We start from the raw sequence: 26190 nt of genomic DNA on the forward strand, positions 1-26190 counted from the left end.
ACTAGTATAATAAACAGCCCATTGTCCCCTCTCTCCATGTATATTATGTCTACTGTCAACCACCTTTAAAACAAGTCAGGGAGGGAGGGGACATTGGGTTGTTTGTTAAGGTAGTCCCCAAAATCTCAAATTAACGTTTTCGTATTCGTTGGCTTAACAACTTTGGAGGCTCTTATTGATTGACATAAATATTATTCTTTATTGATATGATTAAGATATTTTCTCGTATTCATTCGAATCCGGTGGATAGGAACCGGTTCTCATCCATACGAAAAAACTATGTCTATCATCGTATTATATCCAATTTGAAACATTTTTTTCTTTCCAGCAGTTTTTAAGTTGTAGTTTTTAACTTAGTTTATCTTTGATTTTTTCGTTTAAAGATAACTAAATTACCCTGTATTATTGTTTGGGTACATAATGGTTTACTATTAGGTACTTTCGTAGTATATTTACGGTCTAGTAAATTTAAATTTCAAAGCAAATTAATTTTGATTTTGTTTTAGTTTGTTGAGGCTGTGAGGCAAAATTTGTCATTTATCCATCGATACAAGTTTTGGCGTGAACCCAGAAGGGTGCCGCTGAAAAATCTAATTTTTTTTCTTATTTAGGCTAGGATAGAGCTACAGAAGATTTAAACACGGCAAAATGACCGTCTCAGTGCGTAGAATTCACACAAAAAATTTGGGGTTGATAGCTCAACGTTTAGGGGGCTGGACCACAAGATGTAAGTCCATCGATACAAGTTTTGGCGTATCTTTTTCAGCAAACATCGTTTGGTCCGACAGGGAAGGAGTTGGAATCTTGACCCTAAATTTTGTACACGTGTGTATCTCATCAAGACGGACATTTTGCCACCTTGAAGTCCAAAATCGGTTGAGAAACAAAAAAGTTTTCCTAGGAAAAACTGATTTATAAAGAAAAATTGATAAAAAAATCGCCAAAACTTGCATCAGAAAATCAAACATCGTTTGGTCTACCTCCCTAAAAATTGTCCTAAGTCCACCAAATTTTTTGTGTGAGTCCCTGGGGTCGAGACGGTCATTTAGACACCTTAGTATCGATTCTAGCTCAATCCGTTCGCTAGTTATCGAAGAAACATGGATTTTGTCAATTTGGTATTTAATGTTTTTAAACATTTATAAGTGCAATTTTGAAATCTAGTGTATTTTCTTGGGGAACTATGATGTGCGTCTATCTCCGAAAGTCCACGGGGACCCTGTATGAACTCAGTAGAGGTTTTAGTGTAATATCACAACTCAAAAGTGTCTACTAAGCTAGTCAACTGCCCTTTAGAGGGTAGATAGAGCCCTCTTAGCGTAGTAAAGGAAGCTTATAAGTATACAATGGTTGGTTATAACTTTTAACTTATGGTTATAACAAAAGTTAAATATCTTTGGTTCTAGCTTCGAGAGGGCTATGTTGGGGGTACCCTGGCCCACCTGGGTACCAGCTAACCTGGGTATTGGTTTCCTGGCTTAAGTAAGAGTGTCTTTAGGCTGGGTTACAGTAGTCTAAGTACGTTTAAGTAGAGAAAGGATGCCTATAAGCGGGTGACGGTAGGGTAGAGTAGTCTAACCTTCTCCCGCTTGGCAATGGTTACTCTAGGCTTACTTACACTTAATTTGATAAACCAACCAATCAAAATTTATCCAAAGTCCTCAAAGTTGCGAAGCCAATAAATAAGAAAACGTTATCATAAAACTTTGGGTACTTGTGTAATAAACAGCCCATTGTCTCCTCTCTCTCTGTAGAATTCATTATTCAGTGGCATGAACAGGGTTTTGCCAGGGAGGTGCGCTAATCATATACCTATCAATATATATGACATTCAATATACAATATATCTATCTATCTATCCATCTGAAATAACATTTAATTTCTGATAACAATTATGGAGTTGCTTCTCTATAAAAACAAATTTTATTCAACTGTTATAAACTGTTACAGGAATCATCATTTAAAGTTTGAGATCGATATAACAATTCTAACATGCCTAAACTTAATTTAAATTTAAAAATCAATATTTTTCAAATTATAGGTCAACCTATTTTCTCTAACAATTATAGAGTTGCTAAGCTCTGTAAATTGTACTTAAATATCACAGAAATCTTCATGCTAACAATCATTGACCTATTAAATCGAATGAAAAAGAAATAAGCTGAAAATAAATGTTTCTATATTCTTATCTTAACTAATGGCCCAGAAAATCACGTTTTCCCCTGAATGTAGCTGACGGGCATATGAAAATACGGACAGACGGACAATTGGTATCACAGACTAGCTTCGCTACTAAAATTAACATTTTTCGGAAATGAAGAAACAAGGATGGCAACAATTGAAAAAGCAAGGCTAAACAAGCATTGAAGACATTTAATAAAAGTTTCTTTAAAGACGGATATTTGTAATTATAGAGTAGCTGAGCTACTAATAATAGAAAATCATGTTTCCCCTAAAGATAGCGAATATAAGGACGGAGTCTAAGAGATCTTAGCTGACATTCTGATTTTGTTATATTATATTGGAGTAGTTGAGTGATTTTTTAGCTTGAAATTTCGTATATTTAGCAATATATAAAAATAGCCTAAAAACTACCCTGGACTAAATCAAAGTTTTCCTGAAAATTGTATAATTAGTTTTTTTCAGCGGTTTAAGAGATCTTAGATGATATGCAGACTTTGTTATGTTATACTAGCGGCTTCACCCCTAGCCTCTAGGGGCTGTGCCCCAAGAGGTTTGATTCATCTAACTTTTCGTGTTTTAGATTATAAGAAAATATAAAAAAAATTGGAGGGGTATTTTTTTTGGGGGGGGGGTAGGGGTGACCCACCCCCCAAGGAAATAGTTATAAACCTTCCCGGGACCTATGAGAAGCTACCCTGTAAAGGAGAACCCGATCGGTTCAGCGGTTAGCGAGATCCTTGTTACAAACAAACAGACAGACAAACTGACAGACAAACAAACAGACAAACAGACAGACATCGTTCTACTTTGTATTATAGATTGGAGTAGTTGGGTGATTTTTTAGCATGTATAAATCTCACAAATACTTAAAATGCAAAAGGAATTTAGACAATGTCTCTCATAAATACCTTAAAATGCATAAACAATTGCATTATTGAATTCTTAAAGTAGAATTTTGTTGGAATTCATAATAATTTGGCTTCTTTTGAAGCAAGTGGCTGGAAGCTGGCTGCATTATAAAAACACGAATTCTTAATGTAAAATCTACACCGTAAAAACAGATTACTTTAAGATTTCGTTTTTTAGCAGCCGACTGCTAAAAAATAGCTGATTTGAAGCCGGCTGCCGAATTCATATTGAAGAGTTTAAAAAAAGGGAATTAATTGAGCCTGTAAAAGATTTACAAAGTTTTTAAGCAAATTAGTCGACTAAATAACAGCAAAACAGTTTGACAGGGAAAACCAATTTTAAATTAATTTACCTTTATGTAATGATAAATAATTATCTTTATATTTTTATAATAGCTTTAAGTGTTTACCAGTTTTGTTACATTTGTTGAATAAAAAGATTCTCTGTAGATTTAGTTTTATTTTTTGTGTGATTATCAAAACAAGACGACATATCAAAACCTGGAAAATTAAAAGCCAATACCATGACTGAACTTTTGTCCGTTTATTAATAGGTAGGTTGTTTGTCTGTGTGCGTTTGTCTATATCTAAAGATCATGCAAATGCTGGACCGATATGGTTCTCCCCCATATCTCACAAGGATATAGGCATTGGACAATGGGCAGTTAATTCAATTTTAGCATTCGAGCAAAATAGTTCTTGAAACGAGAATATTGCTGTGAATAGTCTGTAAATAATTAAAAGAAATTCAACTTACATTTCAAATTAACAAAATAAAAATATTATTATGGTGCGGGAATAATTGATTAATTACAGAAGTAGGTAGGAGAAAACAGTTTTTTGAACCAATAAACTTTCTGCGAAATTGCGCAAATACAGGATTCTGTGTATGTAAGGATATGCTTACCTTTTTATGACTTGATTAAACAGATGCTTTGATTAAAAAATTGTACCTTGATGTCCAAAGAATCAATCTTCCAAAATTAGATAAATATGGATTAATTATATCATACAAAAAGTTATTGTTAAAAAGTAAAAATCAATGTTTTAAATGGAAGCACCGACTTTCTGAGATGGGGTTTTAAAAAATGCCGCGTTTTTTCGACAATTTTTTAGACATTGATTGATTGAACGAAGACGATGGGATTTCAACACAGAGTATACAACATAAGAATTCAAAATTTTAAAATTATTATTTTAGCCATTTGTATAATGTCTAATACAACTTAAATCCATTTTTGCTGTATATTTATTAATGCATCTTTTTAGATCTGTATTAGACATTATACAAATGGCCAAAATAATAATCTTAAAATTTTGAATTCTCAAGTTGTATACTCTGTTAAAAACCTTATATCATCTTGAAGATCATTGCCCCGTACGATTTTAACAGAGTATACAACTTGAGAATTCAAAATTTTAAATTATTATTTTAGCCATTTGTATAATGTATAACACAGCTCTGAAAAGATGCATTAATAAATATGCAGCGAAAATGGATTTAAGTTGTATTAGACATTATAAAATGGCTAAAATAATAATTCTAAAATTTTGAATTCTTAAGTTGTATACTCTGTGTTGAAATCCCATCGTCTTCGTTCAATCAATCAATGTCTAAAAAATTGTCGAAAAAACGCGGCAGTTTTTTAAACCCCATCTCTGGTAACTAATCAGAGATTCTAAATCTTACCTAATGTTACAGTAATCATCATTGAAATTTTAAAAATCAATAGGACAATTCTAAAAAGCCTTAATTAACGAAAGATGAAATCAAATCAATTACATAATTGATTATCATAATTTTAGATTATATTAAATGACTTCAAATTAAATTAAAACTGAAATTTTATAACAACAATCATAATTTATTTTATTTTAAACATATAATCACAAAATAACGCATGATCAATTAATAAAACCACACTTGCTATCAGTAATAGCAATCTTTCTGGGATTGTTTAAGGTCCAGCGGTTGTTTCTAGAGGCTAGCTGGCACCTGAAGGTTAGCTGGAAACCTGGAGGATACGGGAAACGGTCGCAGTCAAGTATTTTCATCACTGCAACTTTTAAATGCTTGTCATTCTAAAAATAAAATAAATCATTTTTAGAAAAGTCTCTGTTTATTATTTAGTTTATTATCCCGTTCCCGACGCTTTAAAGGGTTTCCTAGGTTAGGTCAAATTTAGTCTATGAGATCCCTACAGGGTTAACGTCTCGCAAGGTTAGAATTACCTATAAAGCTAGAGATGGTACTTTAAAGAAAAAGGAGGGAATATTCAGGAATGAGGTATGGCCAACAAGCGAAATAAATCTAAAATAATATTTGGGGAGGCTAATGGAGGTCGTCAATTTTACGATGTGTTGCCCCCCAACGACAGCTGAAAAACACACATAAGGATTCGCGATGTTTTCAGAATTAATTTCGTTATTGGTATAAGCTGGGGAATATTAGGCATTACAAAATTAACAAATTAGCACATTTAATTCGTTACCTAAAATACAGAGGTGAATTATTTTTTTTTAAAAGGGTCACTGCTCACCGGTGAGGCAATATTGTTTTTGTAATAAATGCTCAAAATCGCAAAAAAAACTATAAATATAAAAGAAAATCTTATGTTAAAAACCATTTTTTTTATTTTATATAGCTTTTAAATATTTTTATGCGATTTTGGATGATTAAAAAAAATTGCCTCACCAGCGAGCAGCGACCCTAATTTTTTCAAGAATCCAACTCTGATTAATTAACGGACATATCCAATTTATAGAGAAGCTACACAGCCTGAAATCTTGCCTGCAAAAATAAACCACCACAACCGATATCCCGATTATCCATAGTGATTGATCGATTGCGCGCGCACGGGTTGCCGCGTTGCACAGATAAAAGTTACAATAGCAGAACTTCTCTGTACCAGCCCCGTAACTGTTGGTCTCACATTCCTGAACAAAAAACTAAAATTCATTTGAATTGTGAAAACAAAATAGATTTTTAACATTTTTAAATAAAACAAGGATGACAACATCCATAAGAGCGCAGCTCTGAAATGGTAGGCGAACGAACATTAACTCTTGTGGAGTGTCATAACAGCACAATATAGATGTATAAGTCAAAACAAAATTGCGAATAAATTTGTTGCAAAACTGCTTAAACACAGAATACTGTTTAAGGACATACTTACATTATTAGAACTTAATTATAGAAAAGCTTCACTTATGACATTCTACCTCGTTGTAATAGGAGTCAGTATTCCGAAAATCAAATGAATAAGATAATTATATCAAATAAGAAATTTTTGTCAAAAAAGGTTAAAATCAATATGATTTTAAATGGACGTATGAACATTCTGGTAACGATTATAAAGTTACTGCGCTTTCTAAGTCGTACCTAACTGTGAAATCAGCATGCACAATTTAAAATCGAAAGGACAATTCTAACATGTCTAAATTAACGAAAAGAACTAATCGTTCTGGACGTTCCGACGAAAGGACCTAACCTAGTATATATAAGCTTCGCTTTTAAAAATAGTTAAATTTATTTTATTTATGCTAAAGGTGTAGGGTGCAGTAATTATAAGGTCTTTTGGCTATAGTCCCTTTCGTAACATCGCACCTTATCGGGCATATTTTTCACAGTAGCTTTTCTCCTATTTCTAGCCCATGCGGGGGGCTCTAACCCTGCGGGGCCAATAACCTTACCCTGTAGAGCAATCACCTAACCCAATATAACCAAACCTAACCTAAAATAACCTATAAAAAAGGCCATTTTATAAATACGACGAATCGCCCCTTATGGGGCGATGTTACGAAAGGGACTATTCCCGGTCTTTTTTAGGTAAAAATGATTTTTTTTGTTTAAGTTACTTATTTTTATTAGGCATTAGAAGTTTATTATTCTAATTTAAAGACAGTATATCAAATTTTTAAATAATCTTTAAAAATAACCATTTTATGATTTTAGTTGAAGATCAAATGTGCTTTTTTGATAAATTTCTTAAATAGTTCACAACTTTCTACTTTTTATTTGGGATTGGGGAGAGGAAAGGGCAGAGGAAGAGCGATAGAAGGGTAAATAGGGGCTTAAAGAGAAAAAAGATTTAAAAATAATTTTATTAATTGTTGGACCTCAGGGCTCGGCGGCCGCATTTTTATTTTTGCAAGAATAGGCCACAACCGCACTATTTTAGAAAATCTTCATCAACTGACTGGGAAAAGTAAAGTGTTTAAGAATAACAAAATCAATATTTTTTTTCAATTCTCGGTCGTAACTACAGCTGCCAAAAAGTTACTTATTTAAATAATTAGCAGCATTAACCAAGCTACTTTTTTGTAAAACTCCCGAAGAAGAAAAAGCCAAGCCCTGGTAAACATTTCTACATACATGCTTGCATACAAAACTTTGGAGAATTGGCCAAATATTAAAACACTGTTAAAATGTACAATAGGATTTCTGTTATGTTATTAATTAATCTCTTCGGCTCCTATATAATATTGATTTTTGGAAAATATTCGGGTATAGTCCTTTCCACGACATCCCTCCATAAGGAGCGATTCTTCGTATTTTTAAAATGGCTTTTTATAGGTTATTTTAGGTTAGGTTAGGTTATATTGTGTTAGGTGATTGCCCCACAGGGTTAGGTAATTGGCCCCGCAGGGTTAGAGCCCCCCGCAGGGGCTAGAAATAGGAGAAAAGCTACTGTGAAAAATACGAAGAATCGCTCCTTATGGAGGGATGTCGTGGAAAGGACTATACCCAAATATTCTAGTCCATAGGCACTCTAAAATCATATCGGCCATGATGATATCATTACAAAGATAGGCGAAATTGGAATCATACTTTGCCTTTTTACAGGGACAAAACTGTAATCATAGATTATAATTCTGCTTTTAAAAAAATTATTTCACCCTCCAAACTGTTTAAGTTGATTGGCGGATTTTAAATATATAATGGCAGTGGCTTGTGGTAGGGGAGTAGTTGGTTGTCAACACCCCCCTTAAAAATTCAAATATATAAGGCATAACTTCCCATTTTTCACCCCATAATGGTTTCACCCCACCCCCTTCTTCCCTTAAGAATCACTAAGCACGCCACATTTCATTTACCAGCTATTCGTTTTCAGTAAATTGTTTTAAAAGACAGTCAAATATTTTTTTTTAGAAATTTAGCCTTTATGAAATGTATATAAGGAATTTAAGGGGCGATTAGTCGTATTTTTGATAGATTATTTTAGGTTAGGTTAGGTTATATTGGTTTAGGTGATTGCCCCTCAGGGTTAGGCAATTGGCCCCGCAGGGGCTAGAAATAGGATAAAAGCTACTGTGAAAAAAATGAAGAATCGCCCCTTAAAGAGCGTTGCCGCGAAAGGGACTATACTCAGAAATTTTAATGATATTAATGATATTAATGATATTTTCTTTCTAAACTGACCCTAACTGTTCATTGCCAAGTTTGATAGGACATTCTAACATACATAAAGCTATTCGTGATAGACGGACAGATATCCCAAAGTTAAGAAAAAGCTTCGCTCTTAGAATTATTATCTAAGGGGTAAACAGAGCAAAAAAATCAAATGAAAATAAGTCCTCTTTATACAGTAACAAGAACAATACTGTCCAAAATTAAAAGTAACACAGAAATGAATAAAAATGATGTAATTCATATTACCTTGTAATAAACAGTCTTTAGTTGAGCATCCTATTTTAAAAATTTATTGATAATAACCCAATGTGAAGTGTTAGCAAGGCATTTTAAACAAAAATATTTATCATGAAAATTTGAGATTCTTTTAAAAAATACTTAAACTTGTATATTGTTTTGATCTTAAAGTTAATATGCAAAAACCTTTTTAATTTTCAAAAGTAATGATTTGAGGCACAGAACGATTTACAATAAATTTACTTCCTCTTATTGATTTTTTAAACAAGTGTTCCCTATTTGATAGATTTATTTTAAATTTAAATTTTCTTTTACAAAATATTGTGAACCAAAAGATAGAAAAGTGGGGCGTGGAATGTGGGGTTATTTATTACCCACTCCCCAAACTCTTTTTAAAATCTATTAATAAGTGTCACCCTTCATATGAAGCTATTCTTAAATTGGCGTTGCTACAAAAGACCAACTCTACAAAAGACCAACGTCTACAAAAGAACAACACTACAAAAGACCAACGCCTACAAAAGACCAACAAATATATAATGTTATATAAACATCAAATAAAGGTCATGGCCGCAGCGCTCGGCCCCCTGGCCTGCCTAGCCGCGGGCGCTCGGCCCCCTAGCCTAAAACCTAACCTAACCTAAAAATTGTAAAAAAACAATATTAAAAATTGTAAAAACAATAATAAAAATTGTAAAAATCTACTAACAACTTTTTGTAAAATCCACGAAATTCTAAACCACCTAAGTATTAACAGTTGAGGATATTTTTCTTAACTAAATGTCCTGGGGCTAACATAGGTTTGGTTAGGTTAGGTTATAGGCTAGGGGGCCAAGCGCCCGCGGCTAGGCAGGTCAGGTACACCATTTGCAGCTATAGACCTTTCAGCTCTACGATTTTTTGTAGGCGTTGGTCTTTTGTAGTGTTGGTCTTTTGTAGGCGTTGGTCTTTTGTAGAGTTGGTCTTTTGTAGCAACGCCCTTAAATTACTCCTTTAAAAAAATATAAAATTTTTACCTTATAATAAACTTTGTCTTTTGTGGAGCATCCTCTACCAGTTATCTCTCCTCCTAGATAGATAGATAGATAGATAGATAGACAGATAGATAGATAGATAGATAGATAGATAGATAGATAGATAGATAGATAGATAGATAGATAGATAGATAGATAGATAGATAGATAGATAGATAGATAGATAGATAGATAGATAGATAGATAGATAGATAGATAGATAGATAGATAGATAGATAGATAGACAAATAGATAGGTAGATAGATAGATAGATAATATTTGATTTGTGTTCCTTAACAAATTAATCAAACGTTTAATTTGTGAGTGTAATCAATCTTATCTAATTTAGTCACGGATACTTAAAGGATAGGAATATTGAAGAAATATATTTAGATTGGGGATGGGGGGGGGCGGGGGGGGGGTAGATGGAAGGAGAGGAAAAATTTCTTTTGGTAGTAGATTTAATATAAAAATAAGAAAAGTTAAATTGTAGAACTAAAAAAATTAATAATTTCAAATTTGTATAAAAAATGAAAATAAAACATCAGATAGTTTTTTTAAAAAACATAAAATAAATACAACACACAAATGACAGACTTGCTTCGATGACAAAGTAGCTGCATTTAAAAATTATTTTTTTTAAAGAAGAAATATTGTTTTTCAAATATGCCATATACCTTATGTCCTTTAATTTAGCCAGCACAAAACTTTTTTACTTTTATTTTAGCAAATACATCTACTAATCTAGACAATTGTTGATTCTGCAATTGGTTGGTTGGTCTGTTGGTAATGCATGTGTGACATTTGTGTGTCCCTATGTTTTTGTTTAGGATTGTAGAATGGTTTTTACAGTATTATAATAGTCCAACCTAGAGCAATACGGCCTCGGGTCGGTTTGCATGTCCGACCGTACGTTGGAGTAAGCTAGCAAGCTAGGAGAATGGTTTTCACAGTTTTAAAATCGTCCAACCAAGCCTTATCATTATGGGGCATTATGAGTAAATTAACAATAACTCTAACTTTATATTAAAGCTATCAGAATGGTTCTTACAGATTTTTATCGTCTAACAAAGCCCAATCAATCTATGACTCTATGTTTTGTAAGCCTATCTGTCTGTACGTCCGTTTAGATAGTCTAAGATCTATGAAACTACTATTCCCCCCCCCCCCCCCCCACCTCCGGAATAATATTAAAACCATCATAGAACAGTAGTTATATTACCTATAAACACAAACTCGTCATTTAAGCAATTACTGAGATCTATTACTTTGTATTATAAATTAACTAACAGTTTAACTGTATTAGAAATGCTTTTTCTTAAGGAAAGTCTAAATGAGAGGTATTAATGAAAATAGGTTATAGCCTAGCCTAGATTTAGATAGCAATAGATATAAAAAAATAGATGAAAAAATTGCACAATTCCAATGTCCCGATTTTCATCCATTTTTCTTTCAAGCCCTTGTAACTTTGAGAGATTAATAAGGCGGAAAGGAATTTTAGGAGTTTTGACCCCATTTGCACGATTTTTAATAGGAATCTGCAAATGACCAATGATGGGCCAGTAAACATTTTACCATTGCTCAAATGGTATGACGCCATTTTTTATTAGGCACTAGTCTATAAGCTGCTTCTTATAGTAGGCACTTTTACCAGCTTAATGTTTTTTTTAATTGTCATAAAGTAAAACAAAGTATAATTTTAATCCATAAAATGTTCAGAAAATATAAAATAAAACTTGCATGTTTAGGTTATTATACAGTTATAGAATAGCAGATAAACAATATAGGGGCATCAAAGTATTTATCTAATAAAAAAACTCTATTCTTAAACATCTAATATATCTCTAGATAAAATTTCCCAATATTTCATAATATTTATAATCCCTACTTCTAAATTCCAAAACTACTAGAGAAAATATTAAGAGTAGATTTAATCTTAAAATTGTTTAAAAATTATCTGGATATATTTAACAATTGTTAAATACTAGCTCGTAAATGTTCAAAAATAAACTATACGGAAATCTTAACAATAATTTGGGATGTGGTTGTCTTTTAAAAAATTACTCGGAACATCAGAACCACTCTTAAAAATAGACAGGTGTTATTTTAATTTTTTTCAGAGAACATTTCTATTTTATTGAGGAATACTAAACCATTTGTAAAATAGCCTAAAACATGTCCAGAACCCACAAACACAAATTTGTGTTTTATTAACGCAAAAGTAATGTTAAATACTATTCTGAAGTCAAATTGTTTTAAAATTATGATACCATACTGGAATAAAAAAACGATTTAAAAAAAACCTTACTAAACTATGTAAGAAAATGAGACGTTTTCCCTCAAAGCACTTAGTCGAGTACTTAATCCTATCGTCCCTTTTAAAAAAATAACTGGAAAAGTTTTTATTTCGGTGATTGCTCATTTGTTTGCATATTTTTCGTCAGACGGACTAACAGTTTAATTTTTTAGTTGCTGCGCTTCTGTTATATGCATACATTAGGGAACCTACGAAATTAGTGCACTGAAATAAAAAAGTAACAGGATGTACTGACTGTTTGTACCGAAGGATCTCGCTCACCGCTAAACCTTTTCTCATAGGTACTGTGAAGGGTTATAATTCTTTTTGGGGAGAGTACCACCACCCTTCCAAGAGAAATTGCCTATAGAAAAAAAGACTTACGACAAAATTTTGAATATATGTTGTGGTCATTAAAAATTTTAAAATGAAATTATCATTTATTGATTAGGAATTATTACAGATTCTTGGGAGGGAGGAAGGAGTTAATTCCGTTTCAAACAATTTACAATCCCCTTTTGCCCAAACAAAATTATTCTTATGGGATACTAGCGGCTACGACCCTAGAGGCCTCTAGTAGCTCTGATAAACCTGAAAATTAACATAAGAAGAACCATATCGGCTGAGCGGTTAGCAAAATGGTCATGTCAAGCAACATCTGACTCAAATCTACCATTTTTTAGTCAAATGCAACCCTCTAATACACATATATATAAATCGATATATTATTAGTTGGATGTTGCACCAGATTTTCATGTTCTCTAATAAAGTAATACTAACAACTGGCTAAAATAACGATCTATTCCGATCACAATCTTTAAACCATCCCGTCCATTCCTACTGGGTGAACGAACTGACCAATACAAGCAAGCTAAACTAATGACAAAATTTCCCCTGTCATAATATCCACGAACAGTATATCCATTTAAATATATCTCCGGCCCCGAGAAATGTAATTCTACCTCAAAACTTGTGAAACTAAGCAAATGAAAAAGTTTTTTTTTGGCTAAAACCAGTTTGGTAATTGGGCAAGTTCAACATAATTAATTGGAGTTTTATTCGCATAGAATAGTTGGGTGGTAGGACAATTAGACAACCGTTGATAGGACATGGCGGCAAGTGTAGCTTTTTTGACAAATTTAAAATGTTGACATCATTATTAATTAATAGGTGTTTACACCTAACTAGAATAGTTTTTGAACTAAACAATTTAGCAACTAATATCTGATTATTATCAAAAACAGCTGCGCTCCTAACTTTTGAAAGGTTATTGAAGACATCCCAAAGCCAGAAATGATGTGAAGCTACCAATATAACTGAGAAACCAATAAGTTTAGTAGTTTTCAAAATATTGAATTTATACAGAAAATCCTTTCAACTTTGTATAATACTAGCGGTTTCGCCCCTATTATCTAGGGACTCTGACTTCAAAGACGAAAAATAGTCTAAAGCAATATAAAATAAAATATCCTGAAACCAACTCAGGACCTAAGGGATTGTAAAAGTTTATTAAAAGGGAGAACTCAATTAGTTTTGTAGTCGAAATCTTAAGCTTCAGCCAGAAAAGCCTTACTACTTTATGGTCGATTAAAAAACTAGCAAACCCTTACAACCAAAATTCAAAAAATGCAATCTTAACTTGACAGAAAGCTTCGAAATAATGAAAGCTTTCAAATCTAACATGCAAACTTTAAACACCAGAAATGAAATCTTTAGCAAGTGTCCACATAGAGACAAGTTCCTTCTTTCAAAGTGCAAGACGTGAACCATATTCAAAGCAGTATTTTTTATATAATATGTATTAATTTGAAACTGCAAATAATAAAATATGACCTATTTCTTTCTCTTTAAAGATTCCTTTTAAATACCTCCCCCTTTTTATATAAAGTTGCTAATTCCCCCAAGCTCATGTGGGATGTAAGTTGTAAAAAACCCTGCAGGGGGTACAATTTTCTAACACTTCTTTTGTATTATTTAGTCTATTAAAAAGATTCAAAATGCAAGGACATATATTTTTTTAACTCTTATTTTATACATCTTAATTGGAACTGATGATCTATTTTAATAGTGAAACAATTGTATTCCATCAATAAAAATTTAAAGAAATAAGCTTTGTTTATATACATAATACTTTATAAAATAGTAAAGTGCTGTTTTTCAAAAATACAATAGACAGACTTTTATTGGTGGTAGGATTGGAAGGGATTTTCCTTAAATAGTTGAAACACCACATTTTCCCCCCACCCAAATATGTGAGAATAGATTTCTTTAAAAAACGCAAAAAAAAAAAAAGATGATACAAAAATTAAAAAATATATTTTATCAAACAATTTTAAATGTCTTTTAAATGGCAAATATTAAGCAAAAATGCTAGGTACCTAATTTTAGAAATAACATTATAAACAATGTCATAATTACACCACAAAAGTTTTCATAAATAAGGAGATAACAGAATAAAAATAATATTTTGCTTCCATAAAAAAACAGTGATATTTTCCTTTTTCTGCTGCAAAATTCAAAATAAATGTTGTTTTTGTATCTTTTAAATATTTTTTCAAGATCGTATGAACACTACAGTGTTGAAAGTTTGAAAGAATGTGTATTCTCTGTTGTTTTACAATAAACCTCATGTTGGTACAAAACAAATAAACTTTTCCGGGTAATACATTTATTTACTATATAATGATACTAGCTTTTATGCCCCTAGAGGCCTCTTGAGCACTAAGTTTTAACAGAAAAATATTTAAAAAATTAAAGGGGTCATTTGTTTCTATGGGCAACTTCTCTTGGGAGGGTGGTAGTTCCCTCTCCCCAAAAATAATTTAAAACCTTCCCAGGGCCTACTCTGTAAGGAAGAATCAATTTGGTTTAGCAGTTAGCGATATACTTTAGTACACACAAACAGAAAGACTCCCAAATATCCTGTTCTCAAAATACCTTGTTTGAAAAATGAATCTTAGGATACTGTTTATAAGATAAATTTCTATTTTGTTTTCTATTTCATTGGCCCTTCTTTTTCTCTCTCCTTACATCATTTTCTTGTTTCAAATATATTTCCTTCCCTTTACTGGGTACTTAAATGGGTGACAATATTTCTGGACCAAATAATATTCAAACTTTTCAGAGATACGTTTTTTTACCTTTTTACAACATATTTTGATTATTTATATCCTAAATATTCCATATTCACACACTTTTATATGAAAAGATAAATGGTATAAAATTATCTAAGTCAACTTATGCTATAAACTTTAGTGCCTAATTTACAAATTGTTTCAATATTCTGAGTAGAATCACATATTTTATAAGCGGGCCACCTTCATTCACCCAATAAATGTATAAGTATAGATATATCCCAGATAACTACTGGATCCAGTGTTCGAGACCTTTTTCTTCTGCTAGGAGGTTGCTTTCTGCTTTTTTGTAGTCACTTGGCTGTGTTAATATTTCCGACGCTATTCAAAGACCCAATTGAAAGTCGGCACAGTGTCAACGTGAAGGAAACATACAATGGTATTATCAATGGTTTATTAAACTACACCCGTTGATGTCTTTGAGGCATAAAATAGTATTTTTTTAAATATATGTAAATATTTTGATGGGGTGGGGAGTTCAGCTATGATTCTCCAATAAACTGAAAGCTTTGGTTGACATATGATAAGCTTCAATGCAAAAGAGAACTATTTAGGTTCAGGAGGAAGTTAAGCTTTTTGAATTACACACGCTGAGCTTTTCCTCCAATAAAGAGATCTTAAACTCTTAAACAAATAATATATTATGTTATAATAGGTAAGCCATAGCACTTTTTAAAAGCGAAGCTTTTCTATAATTAGGGTCCGTCCGTCCGTAACGGATAGCTTTTTTCGTTAATTTAGGCATGTTATAATTGTCCTATCGATTTCAAACTTTGCATGGTGTTTCCTGCAGTAGTTAGGTACGATTTAGAAAGCGTAGCAACTCTATAGCCATTACCAAACGTCCATTTTAAACATATTGATTTTTTTACTTTTTTAACAACAAATTTTTATATGATCTAATTATCTGATTGATCTGATTTTTTGTATACTGATTCCTGGGACAACAAAGTACAATACTATAAGCGAAGCAACTCTATAATTAAGTCCTAAAAATGTAGGTATGTCCAGAAACATTATTCTGCTTTTATGGATGTTGTCATCCTTGTATTCAATACTAATACAGAAAACAATGCCGATAGTATGTCAGCTTCCTATTGCTAATTTTTTAAAAATATTCCTGTAATACAAAAAGTGAAGTAGCTGTTATTATGTATGTAATTAACTAAAAACAAGTACTCCCCATTTATTCCATCCTTTTAATGATTTCAGCTCCCAACTTCATTTTTTTTATTCCTGTCACTAAAAATATTATCTTATGGACGCGCCTTTAATTAGAAGAGATACATTTTCAACCTGTATTTGATTAAAACTTAATTTTGATATGTACCATTAAAAATACCGGTACACCGACAAACGTCCTACCGCGACAAACGTCCTACTACGACAAACGTCCTACGCGACAAACGTCCTAAGCGACAAACGTCCTACTGCGACATCTCTTAAGTAAAACGTCCTAAAAATTTAAAGGTCGAATTTTGTAATGCAAGGATGTATCGGGTTCGAAACCATACCATTTGATAGCCAACACAGACTTTGGGAAAACTGTCGGACAGATTTTTAAAATTTAGCCTATGGTTAAAGTTATTCAAAAAATAAATTTCAGTTAAAGATTATTTTCCTGTGTTTTATCGCCATTTTGAATTTTATATTGATAAGTATTCTTACAATTAGAGGATTTTGTCCTTAAATTTGGAAGATTTTTTTTATTTCATAATTTTTGAAAATTTTTAGGACGTTTTACTAAAGAGATGTCGCAGTAGGACGTTTGTCGCGGTAGGACGTTTGTCGCTTAGGACGTTTGTCGCGTAGGACGTTTGTCGCATTAGGACGTTTGTCGTATTAGGACGTTTGTCGGTGTACCAAAATACCTATTCGGATTCCAACCAAAAATACACGTAGCAAATCACAAAAAAAATCACGGATGAAAATTTAAGGTGATTTAATGGGCAGATGTTAAGTGGTCATAAATCAAGAATAAAAATCATTAAACCTTTCATATGTGTTCTTATATGTTGTAATATTTATATTTTTACAAAAATTCCTTTGTTACACTATTCACGTATATTTTTTATATCTATTGATGTGTGCCTGTCCTTTACTTATAGGGTGGATTACATTTTATATTATTCTGATTGTTTGAAATGACCCCAGGAATGGTTTTCTAGGAGGTCCCTTGCCAATTTAATATGTTCATACATTTATGCAAATATTATGTCAGGTATTTTTAAGGATATGATAATGCACAATAAATTTATGAGCATAACTATTTTTAATAGGCAAAATTACCCAGGGCGGGAGGAGCCATTAGCCTGTTTATTACACTAGTCCCCAAAGTTTTCTTATTTGTTGAATGTCGAACTAGCAACTTTCATTAAATCCTAATTGGGTTGAGTGTCTAAACGTTTCAACCACAGAAGTGGTAATTTTGAGTATCATCACTGGGGATGTACATCAATTTATCGGCCATTGTCATATCCCTTTAGATCCCTGAAAAATAACCACTTTTGTTGATTAAAATTGATGGTTGAAAAGTTTGGACACTTCTATTATGAAATCAACTAATCAAATAGAATAAAAAGTATCGTAGACAAATATATTTCTAGAATTATGATTTTAATTAAAACTAACGGCTAAGCCCCTAGAGGCCTCTATGGGCACTTCAGGGAAGAAAGGTTGAGTCAAACTTTTAGTTTTTAAAAAAAATTGGGGGGTTAATATCTTTCTAAAGGACGATTTTTTTGGAATGTTTTAGTTAAAATTAATTTTTTGGCCCTGTTAGAAGTTTCACTGTAAAGTAGAACCACGCCAACCCAGCGGTTTGCTAGATCATAAAGCACAGTCATCCTGTTTCTTATATTAAAGGACAACATAAAATTAGTTACAAGAAAATTCATCCCACTCCTTGAGCACAAAGTAAAATTAAAATTCTAGACTTAAGATTTTAATTTTGGTTTTCGCATTGCAGGGGTGTAATAAAGGAAGGGCGGGGGGAGGACAGTGCAAATTTTTGTTGGAATTACAAAAATAAACTTTTTATCTCTGCTTTTGTGACGCCGTTTTCATTTCCAAATGCCTGATTTTTGGCGTTTTTTTGCCTATACAATACTTATTTTGCAAAATAACTTTGCTAAATTGCTTGTATGTTAATTTTTTTGTACCTATATGGCTGGTTTTTGGCCAGATGAATGTTAGTTTTGCGCGATTTATTTCTTTTTTATCATTTGGTTATGCAAATGATATTTTACTTCAAAAGCCTAAAACCATCAGATTAAACAGCTTCCCGAGCGTGAAGAACTATATTTGTTAAGAAATTAATAAAAATCCAGGCTACATACCACTAAACCATACTACTTTTTATAGTAGGATATTTATGAATTTATTTTTTACACAAATACAGTCTTTAAATGTTTGGCATTAAAATTACAGAATATTTTCACTGTGAGGTTAAGATGAAAGTAATAGAAATTGAGAGAAAATTATAAAAAGAACAAGGATAACAACATCCACAACAAAAGAAGCTGTCTTACGTGTGAATGAATAACCAAATCTTGCATTTTATTATACTCTAGTTTCTCGTGTATATTCTAATATTCAAAACTACATCTGAGCTTTAAAAAAATTAAGGGAAAAAAATTCAAGAAGGGGAGGGGGCATTTATTTCTAGGAGCGATGAAAAGCTATTCTCTAAAGGAGAACCAAATCGGTTTAGTGGTTACCGAGATCTTTAGGGAGAGACTGACACAGATCCTGTAACTTTTATAAAAGTGGGGGGGGGGGGCATTTATTTCTAGGAGCGATATAACTTTATCAGGACCTAACAGAAGCCACACTGTAAAGAAGAACCATATCTGTTCAGCAGACAGCGAGATCTTTCGCAACAGACAGACACAGATCCTGTAGCTTTAATATAAGGAGAAAAAATAACTTTGGAAATGTACCTACTTCAATTTACACTAATCTAAGAAAAACTGCAATATAAAAGGGGTGGGGGGGGGGGAAGGTGCAATTTTATCTTATTGTTTATCTTAGGAGGTGCAAACACCCCCATACCTCCACGCCCTTTTTAAAATACGATATACGTAATACCGTTGCAACTAATGTTCCTTACCTAATTATAGAACAGCTGTGCTGTTAAATAGGGAGAGAAAATTAGAAAGAGAGTACATACATACGTTGGTATAATTAAGCAGGTAGGGAAAAGACATTGGACTGTTTACTACACTAGTTCCCAAAGTCTTATAATAACGTTTTCTTAGTTGTTGGCTTACCAGCCTTGGGGACTTTTATTGAATTTTTTTTAGTTGGTTTATAAATTGAGTGTCCAAATGTTGAACCATTAACTACAATCTTTTCTTTTCTTTTTCTTTGGACTAACAACTTTTGGGACTTTTATTAAATCCTGATTAGGCTTTCATTAAATTGAGTGCCTAAACGTTTCAACCACTAATTGTAATCTACAGAAGTGGTAATTTTGAGTAACATGATTGGGGATTTACATCAATTTATCGGCCACTGCCTTATCCCTTTAGATCCCTGATAATTAAGACATGAGGTAAAATGAAAAAAAGAATAAATATAATTTTTGAATCTGGCACAGTACAAGAAATTATGTTATTTGAAACGATTTTAGAGTTACAATTTCTATTATATATAATTATCCTATTGATCTGATTTTTGGAATGTTCTTTCCCAGGATAACAAAGTACACTTGTATAAGCAAAGCATCTCTATAATAATAAGGAGATTGGGCTCAACTCATAAATCCCCAACCCAAAAAAATATTTAGATTTTTAACTTCAAACAAAAATTTGAAACCCCTGAAATAGTTGTTTTGAGCCTCGCGCCGTGGTTCAGAGTCTTTGGGATTTAAAAATCAGATTAATTTTATTCCAAAAAAAGTCAAGTTTAAAATTATGCACCGGGAAAGGTTTCCATGAAACATACCCTATTTTCATGGTTTTATCAAGGGCTCGGCAGCCGCGCCCAAGCCACACATTAGCCTCAATTTTTACTCGTGCAAATAAATCGAAAAGATTAATTGTCTGTTTAGGAACATGTTTAGACATCCAGCTCAATTAGTTTATGGTTATAATATAATGATTTTAATGAAGCTTGAAGCTTGCTTACAGCTTTGCAAATTACAACAATGAAAGATAATTTTTTTCGAGTTCGCAAAAGTGAAATTTGTTACCTAATTATTCTTAAGAAAATTGATTTATATTTCATTGTCCAATCCCTATCTTCTTGCGCATTAAGTTGCCGAAAGGATTAAATATTATAATCTTTAAGTCAGAGAAAATATTTAGCTACTCTTATGCTAATTCTGGAATAAAAAGCATATAGAATCTAATTTGAAAAAATATTTCCTATAGAAAGGTGCTCTCGTACGTCCATCCTTTTGCTGTGTAACGTAAAACTAGTTATGTTGAAGTGGTCCTAGGTAATTAAAACCTTAGTTAAAGAAGCATAACAACTTTTGGACTGAAAAAATTATCCTATTCATTTGATGTTTAAAGATTCGTATAAGTTTGATTTAAGAGGTAAATAATTTTCCAGTATGGCTTCGAAACCGATAAATATCCGCCGGATTATAACCAGTTCTCATCCATACTGAAAAATCATGTATAGCATTGTATGTCCAGGAATATTCTATTTTTAAATATCATTATTTAATATCAGTTTTGTTAGCCCGGACCTTTGGTCCCCTTCGGTCTAACAAAACTAGTTTTAATCTTAAATTTTCATATTAATATCCGCGGAAAGCTGTAAATAATACGATGAGATAATAGTTATTTCTCGTATCGTATTATAAACGGCTTTCCGCGGATATAGAATGTACAATTATAAGATTAAAACTAGTTTTTTTAGCCCCGTGGTGCCAAAGGCACCGGCTAAAAAAACTAGTTTTAATCTTATGATTGTACATTTCTATATTCGTAGAAAACTGGATATAATACGATGCTAGACATAGTTTTTTCGTATGGATGAGAACCGGTTCCTATCCACCGGATTCGAATGAATACGAGAAATAACTATTATGTACTTTGAATTACAAGTAATATAACAAATAAAATAAAAGTACGGCAAATTATTTTTTTATCAAATGCTATATAACTTACAACCTTGGCTAATATTCTTGACATTTATAAGACTTCTTTTAATGTAAAATTTTATCAAAACAATGAGATTATTTTCTAGATTTTCAGAAAAAGAAATATAATAGTGGATTTCAGTGCATTTAATTAAATAACTAAGGTTACAGAAACCAGGTAGGCTGAGAATGTACACAAATTAAAAAGAACCAATTATCATCTTAAAAGGCTACTAAAAGTTTGATATTATATTTAGTTTAAAAATCTTAATGAAAAAAATGTGTTGTACCAAATTGCAACTAGAATTATCCTATCATTAGTTTTTATAAATGATGTAGAATACAGGGACATTTACATCCATAGTAAAGGACTTTATTCCATATCCAATGAAAATTCTGAGGCTAGCATAAGGACCGAATGACGAACATATGAAAAAAAAACTAACTATAGAGTTGCTGCGCCATTTTTATGTAAAAGAAAAATTTGATGTGTCCGTCCGTCTGATAAAGTATATATGTTCAGTTTTTAAGAATCTGTTAACTCAAGGACGTCCAAGATTTTTTAAAGGGGATAAATTGAGGGTTTCAAAGGTTTTAGGAGTGGGGAGGGTAATTTAATGTATTTTTTAAATTTTGATGGGGGTCAAAATTAGGTGTTTCATAGTTTGAGGAGGGTCAACAACAATTTACCCCCACCCTCTAGGTTTTCAAGCTGTAGCTTTCTATTGGAACACACAATCCAGAAAAGATTTCAAGAAGATTTTTTTTTCGAATTGAAATAGTCTAAACAATTTTAAACAATAAAAAAGCACAAACGAATATTAAAAACTAGACTTTAGTTTTGTTCAAATTAAAAGTATAGGTTTGTATATTTAAATATTGTTTTCTCAGCAAAATAATGCTGGCTTTTATAAACCACGGGAAAAGTATTTAGATAAATAGATATTACAAAATTGTCTATATTTTTCATATCAAATTGAAGAAAAAATAAAAAGCATTTTGTAATAATTAATCTCTCGATTGGTGTGGGAGGGGGGGGGGGTATATTCGATTTCATTTAATTTGTGTTAAAATAGAAGGTTCTTAATAAGTCTTAGATATGTTACTTTTATAAAAGGATTTCAAAGGAGCGAAGCTAAAAAATAAATAAAACTTACTTTCACTGTATCTTGTAAAGCAAGTTCTGTAGCCCAAATTTTCATCACATTTCACTATTCGTTCTAGCTGGTCACTATAGCATTTCAAACTAGTTCCTAGAAAGATAGATAGATAAGAAATAACAGAATTAGTGAATTAAAGAGTAACTTCAATACTGCCATGTTAATTACCCTGTACGGGCTAGGCTGCTGTAATACTGCATTTTAAAGTTAGGTTCAACAACCAAGGATAAATAAGGAGAGCCATATATCTCCTTTTGTGTCGAAACACCTGGTGTAACATCCATCAGACAACCAACTCTTTGATTGCACGACCTTTGTCTGGAAGTTCCAACTGTGCATGGTAATGATTTGCTACTGTTTTGGGTCAAGGCATTACCCATATTCTAACCATAAACGTCGCACATATGCCATAGTAGCAGAAAGAAATTTTTAGCATTTTTAACTTGTAGCTGTGTTTAGTGACCTAGGAAAATGTGGATAGATGTCACCGCTTTTGGCCTACCTATTCTATTGACGTCATAGTAGAGGGAAAGAGAAAGTGAAGAGGGAAAGAAACCCCCTAGAAAAGAGATGGGGTAAAGGGTATTTCCTGACGTAAATAAAATAGGTAGGCCAAAAGCAATGACATCTATCCCATTTCGCTAGGGCACTATAGACAACTACAATGTTGAACTAACCTGTATGTATAGCTATGAAGAAGACAGATAGATAAAGAACTAACCTGTATGTATAGCTATGAAGAAGACAGGTAGATAAAGAACTAACCTGTATGTATAGCTATGAAGAAGACAGATAGATAAAGAACTAACCTGTATGTATAGCTATGAAGAAGGAAGATAGATAAAGAACTAACCTGTATGTATAGCTATGAAGAAGACAGATAGATAAAGAACTAACCTGTATGTATAGCTATGAAGAAGACAGATAGATAAAGAACTAACCTGTATGTATAGCTATGAAGAAGACAGATAGATAAAGAACTAACCTGTATGTATAGCTATGAAGAAGACAGATAGATAAAGAACTAACCTGTATGTATAGCTATGAAGAAGACAGATAGATAAAGAACTAACCTGTATGTATAGCTATGAAGAAGACAGATAAATAAAGAACTAACCTGTATGTATAGCTATGAAGAAGACAGATAGATAAAGAACTAACCTGTATGTATAGCTATGAAGAAGACAGGTAGATAAAGAACTAACCTGTATGTATAGCTATGAAGAAGACAGGTAGATAAAGAACTAACCTGTATGTATAGCTATAAAGAAGACAGATAAATAAAGAACTAACCTGTATGTATAGCTATGAAGAAGACAGATAGATAAAGAACTAACCTGTATGTATAGCTATGAAGAAGACAGGTAGATAAAGAACTAACCTGTATGTATAGCTATGAAGAAGACAGATAGATAAAGAACTAACCTGTATGTATAGCTATGAGGAAGGCAGATAGATAAAGAACTAACCTGTATGTATAGCTATGAAGAAGACAGATAGATAAAGAACTAACCTGTATGTATAGCTATGAAGAAGACAGATAGATAAAGAACTAACCTGTATGTATAGCTATGAAGAAGACAGATAGATAAAGAACTAACCTGTATGTATAGCTATGAAGAAGACAGATAGATAAAGAACTAACCTGTATGTATAGCTATGAAGAAGACAGATAGATAAAGAACTAACCTGTATGTATAGCTATGAAGAAGACAGATAGATAAAGAACTAACCTGTATGTATAGCTATGAAGAAGACAGATAGATAAAGAACTAACCTGTATGTATAGCTATGAAGAAGACAGATAAATAAAGAACTAACCTGTATGTATAGCTATGAAGAAGACAGATAGATAAAGAACTAACCTGTATGTATAGCTATGAAGAAGACAGGTAGATAAAGAACTAACCTGTATGTATAGCTATGAAGAAGACAGGTAGATAAAGAACTAACCTGTATGTATAGCTATAAAGAAGACAGATAAATAAAGAACTAACCTGTATGTATAGCTATGAAGAAGACAGATAGATAAAGAACTAACCTGTATGTATAGCTATGAAGAAGACAGGTAGATAAAGAACTAACCTGTATGTATAGCTATGAAGAAGACAGATAGATAAAGAACTAACCTGTATGTATAGCTATGAGGAAGGCAGATAGATAAAGAACTAACCTGTATGTATAGCTATGAAGAAGACAGATAGATAAAGAACTAACCTGTATGTATAGCTATGAAGAAGACAGATAGATAAAGAACTAACCTGTATGTATAGCTATGAAGAAGACAGATAGATAAAGAACTAACCTGTATGTATAGCTATGAAGAAGACAGGTAGATAAAGAACTAACCTGTATGTATAGCTATGAAGAAGACAGATAGATAAAGAACTAACCTGTATGTATAGCTATGAAGAAGACAGATAGATAAAGAACTAACCTGTATGTATAGCTATGAAGAAGACAGATAGATAAAGAACTAACCTGTATGTATAGCTATGAAGAAGACAGATAAATAAAGAACTAACCTGTATGTATAGCTATGAAGAAGACAGATAGATAAAGAACTAACCTGTATGTATAGCTATGAAGAAGACAGATAAATAAAGAACTAACCTGTATGTATAGCTATGAAGAAGACAGGTAGATAAAGAACTAACCTGTATGTATAGCTATAAAGAAGACAGATAAATAAAGAACTAACCTGTATGTATAGCTATGAAGAAGACAGGTAGATAAAGAACTAACCTGTATGTATAGCTATGAAGAAGACAGATAGATAAAGAACTAACCTGTATGTATAGCTATGAAGAAGACAGATAGATAAAGAACTAACCTGTATGTATAGCTATGAAGAAGACAGATAGATAAAGAACTAACCTGTATGTATAGATATGAAGAAGACAGGTAGATAAAGAACTAACCTGTATGTATAGCTATGAAGAAGTCAGATAGATAAAGAACTAACCTGTATGTATAGCTATGAAGAAGACAGATAGATAAAGAACTAACCTTTATGTATAGCTATGAAGAAGACAGATAGATAAAGAACTAACCTGTATGTATAGCTATGAAGAAGGCAGATAGATAAAGAACTAACCTGTATGTATAGCTATGAAGAAGGTAGATAGATAAAGAACTAACCTGTATGTATAGCTATGAAGAAGGCAGATAGATAAAGAACTAACCTGTATGTATAGCTATGAAGAAGGTAGATAGATAAAGAACTAACCTGTATGTATAGCTATGAAGAAGGTAGATAGATAAAGAACTAACCTGTATGTATAGCTATGAAGAAGACAGATAGATAAAGAACTAACCTGTATGTATAGCTATGAAGAAGACAGATAGATAAAGAACTAACCTGTATGTATAGCTATGAAGAAGACAGGTAGATAAAGAACTAACCTGTATGTATAGGTATGAAGAAGACAGGTAGATAAAGAACTAACCTGTATGTATAGCTATGAAGAAGACAGGTAGATAAAGAACTAACCTGTATGTATAGCTATGAAGAAGACAGATAGATAAAGAACTAACCTGTATGTATAGCTATGAAGAAGACAGATAGATAAAGAACTAACCTGTATGTATAGCTATGAAGAAGACAGGTAGATAAAGAACTAACCTGTATGTATAGCTATGAAGAAGGCAGATAGATAAAGAACACCTCGCATTTTCTATAGATTAACATAATATTTTCATTATAAATAGTCCAACCACCCTCCTACAAATTAAAACACATTACTTTCTG

At 32.2% G+C, this 26190-nt stretch overlaps 1 protein-coding gene across 5 annotated transcripts; it reads right to left on the bottom strand.

Annotated features, from left to right (window-relative positions):
- Positions 1-4936: 4936 nt before the first annotated feature.
- LOC145331375 (uncharacterized) lies at positions 4937-26190 on the bottom strand. Of its 5 annotated transcripts, none has more exons than XM_080175997.1 (6): positions 26065-26189; positions 22437-22532; positions 9759-9811; positions 8752-8781; positions 5884-6029; positions 4937-5174 (listed from the first exon to the last, which is right to left on the bottom strand). In XM_080175997.1, the coding sequence occupies exons 1-6, from the start codon at positions 26111-26113 to the stop codon at positions 5159-5161; spliced, it is 390 nt and encodes a 129-aa protein (XP_080032123.1). In that variant the 5' UTR covers positions 26114-26189; the 3' UTR covers positions 4937-5158. The 5 variants fall into 5 exon arrangements, 4 of the variants coding, with proteins under 4 accessions (XP_080032123.1, XP_080032122.1, XP_080032125.1 ...); XM_080175996.1 differs by having other exon boundaries at positions 5884-6041; XM_080175999.1 differs by lacking the exon at positions 8752-8781 and having other exon boundaries at positions 26065-26190.

This window comes from Acartia tonsa, chromosome 11 (assembly GCF_053477335.1).
Source record: "Acartia tonsa isolate MP-2025a chromosome 11, ASM5347733v1, whole genome shotgun sequence".
Lineage (NCBI taxonomy): Eukaryota > Metazoa > Arthropoda > Copepoda > Calanoida > Acartiidae > Acartia > Acartia tonsa.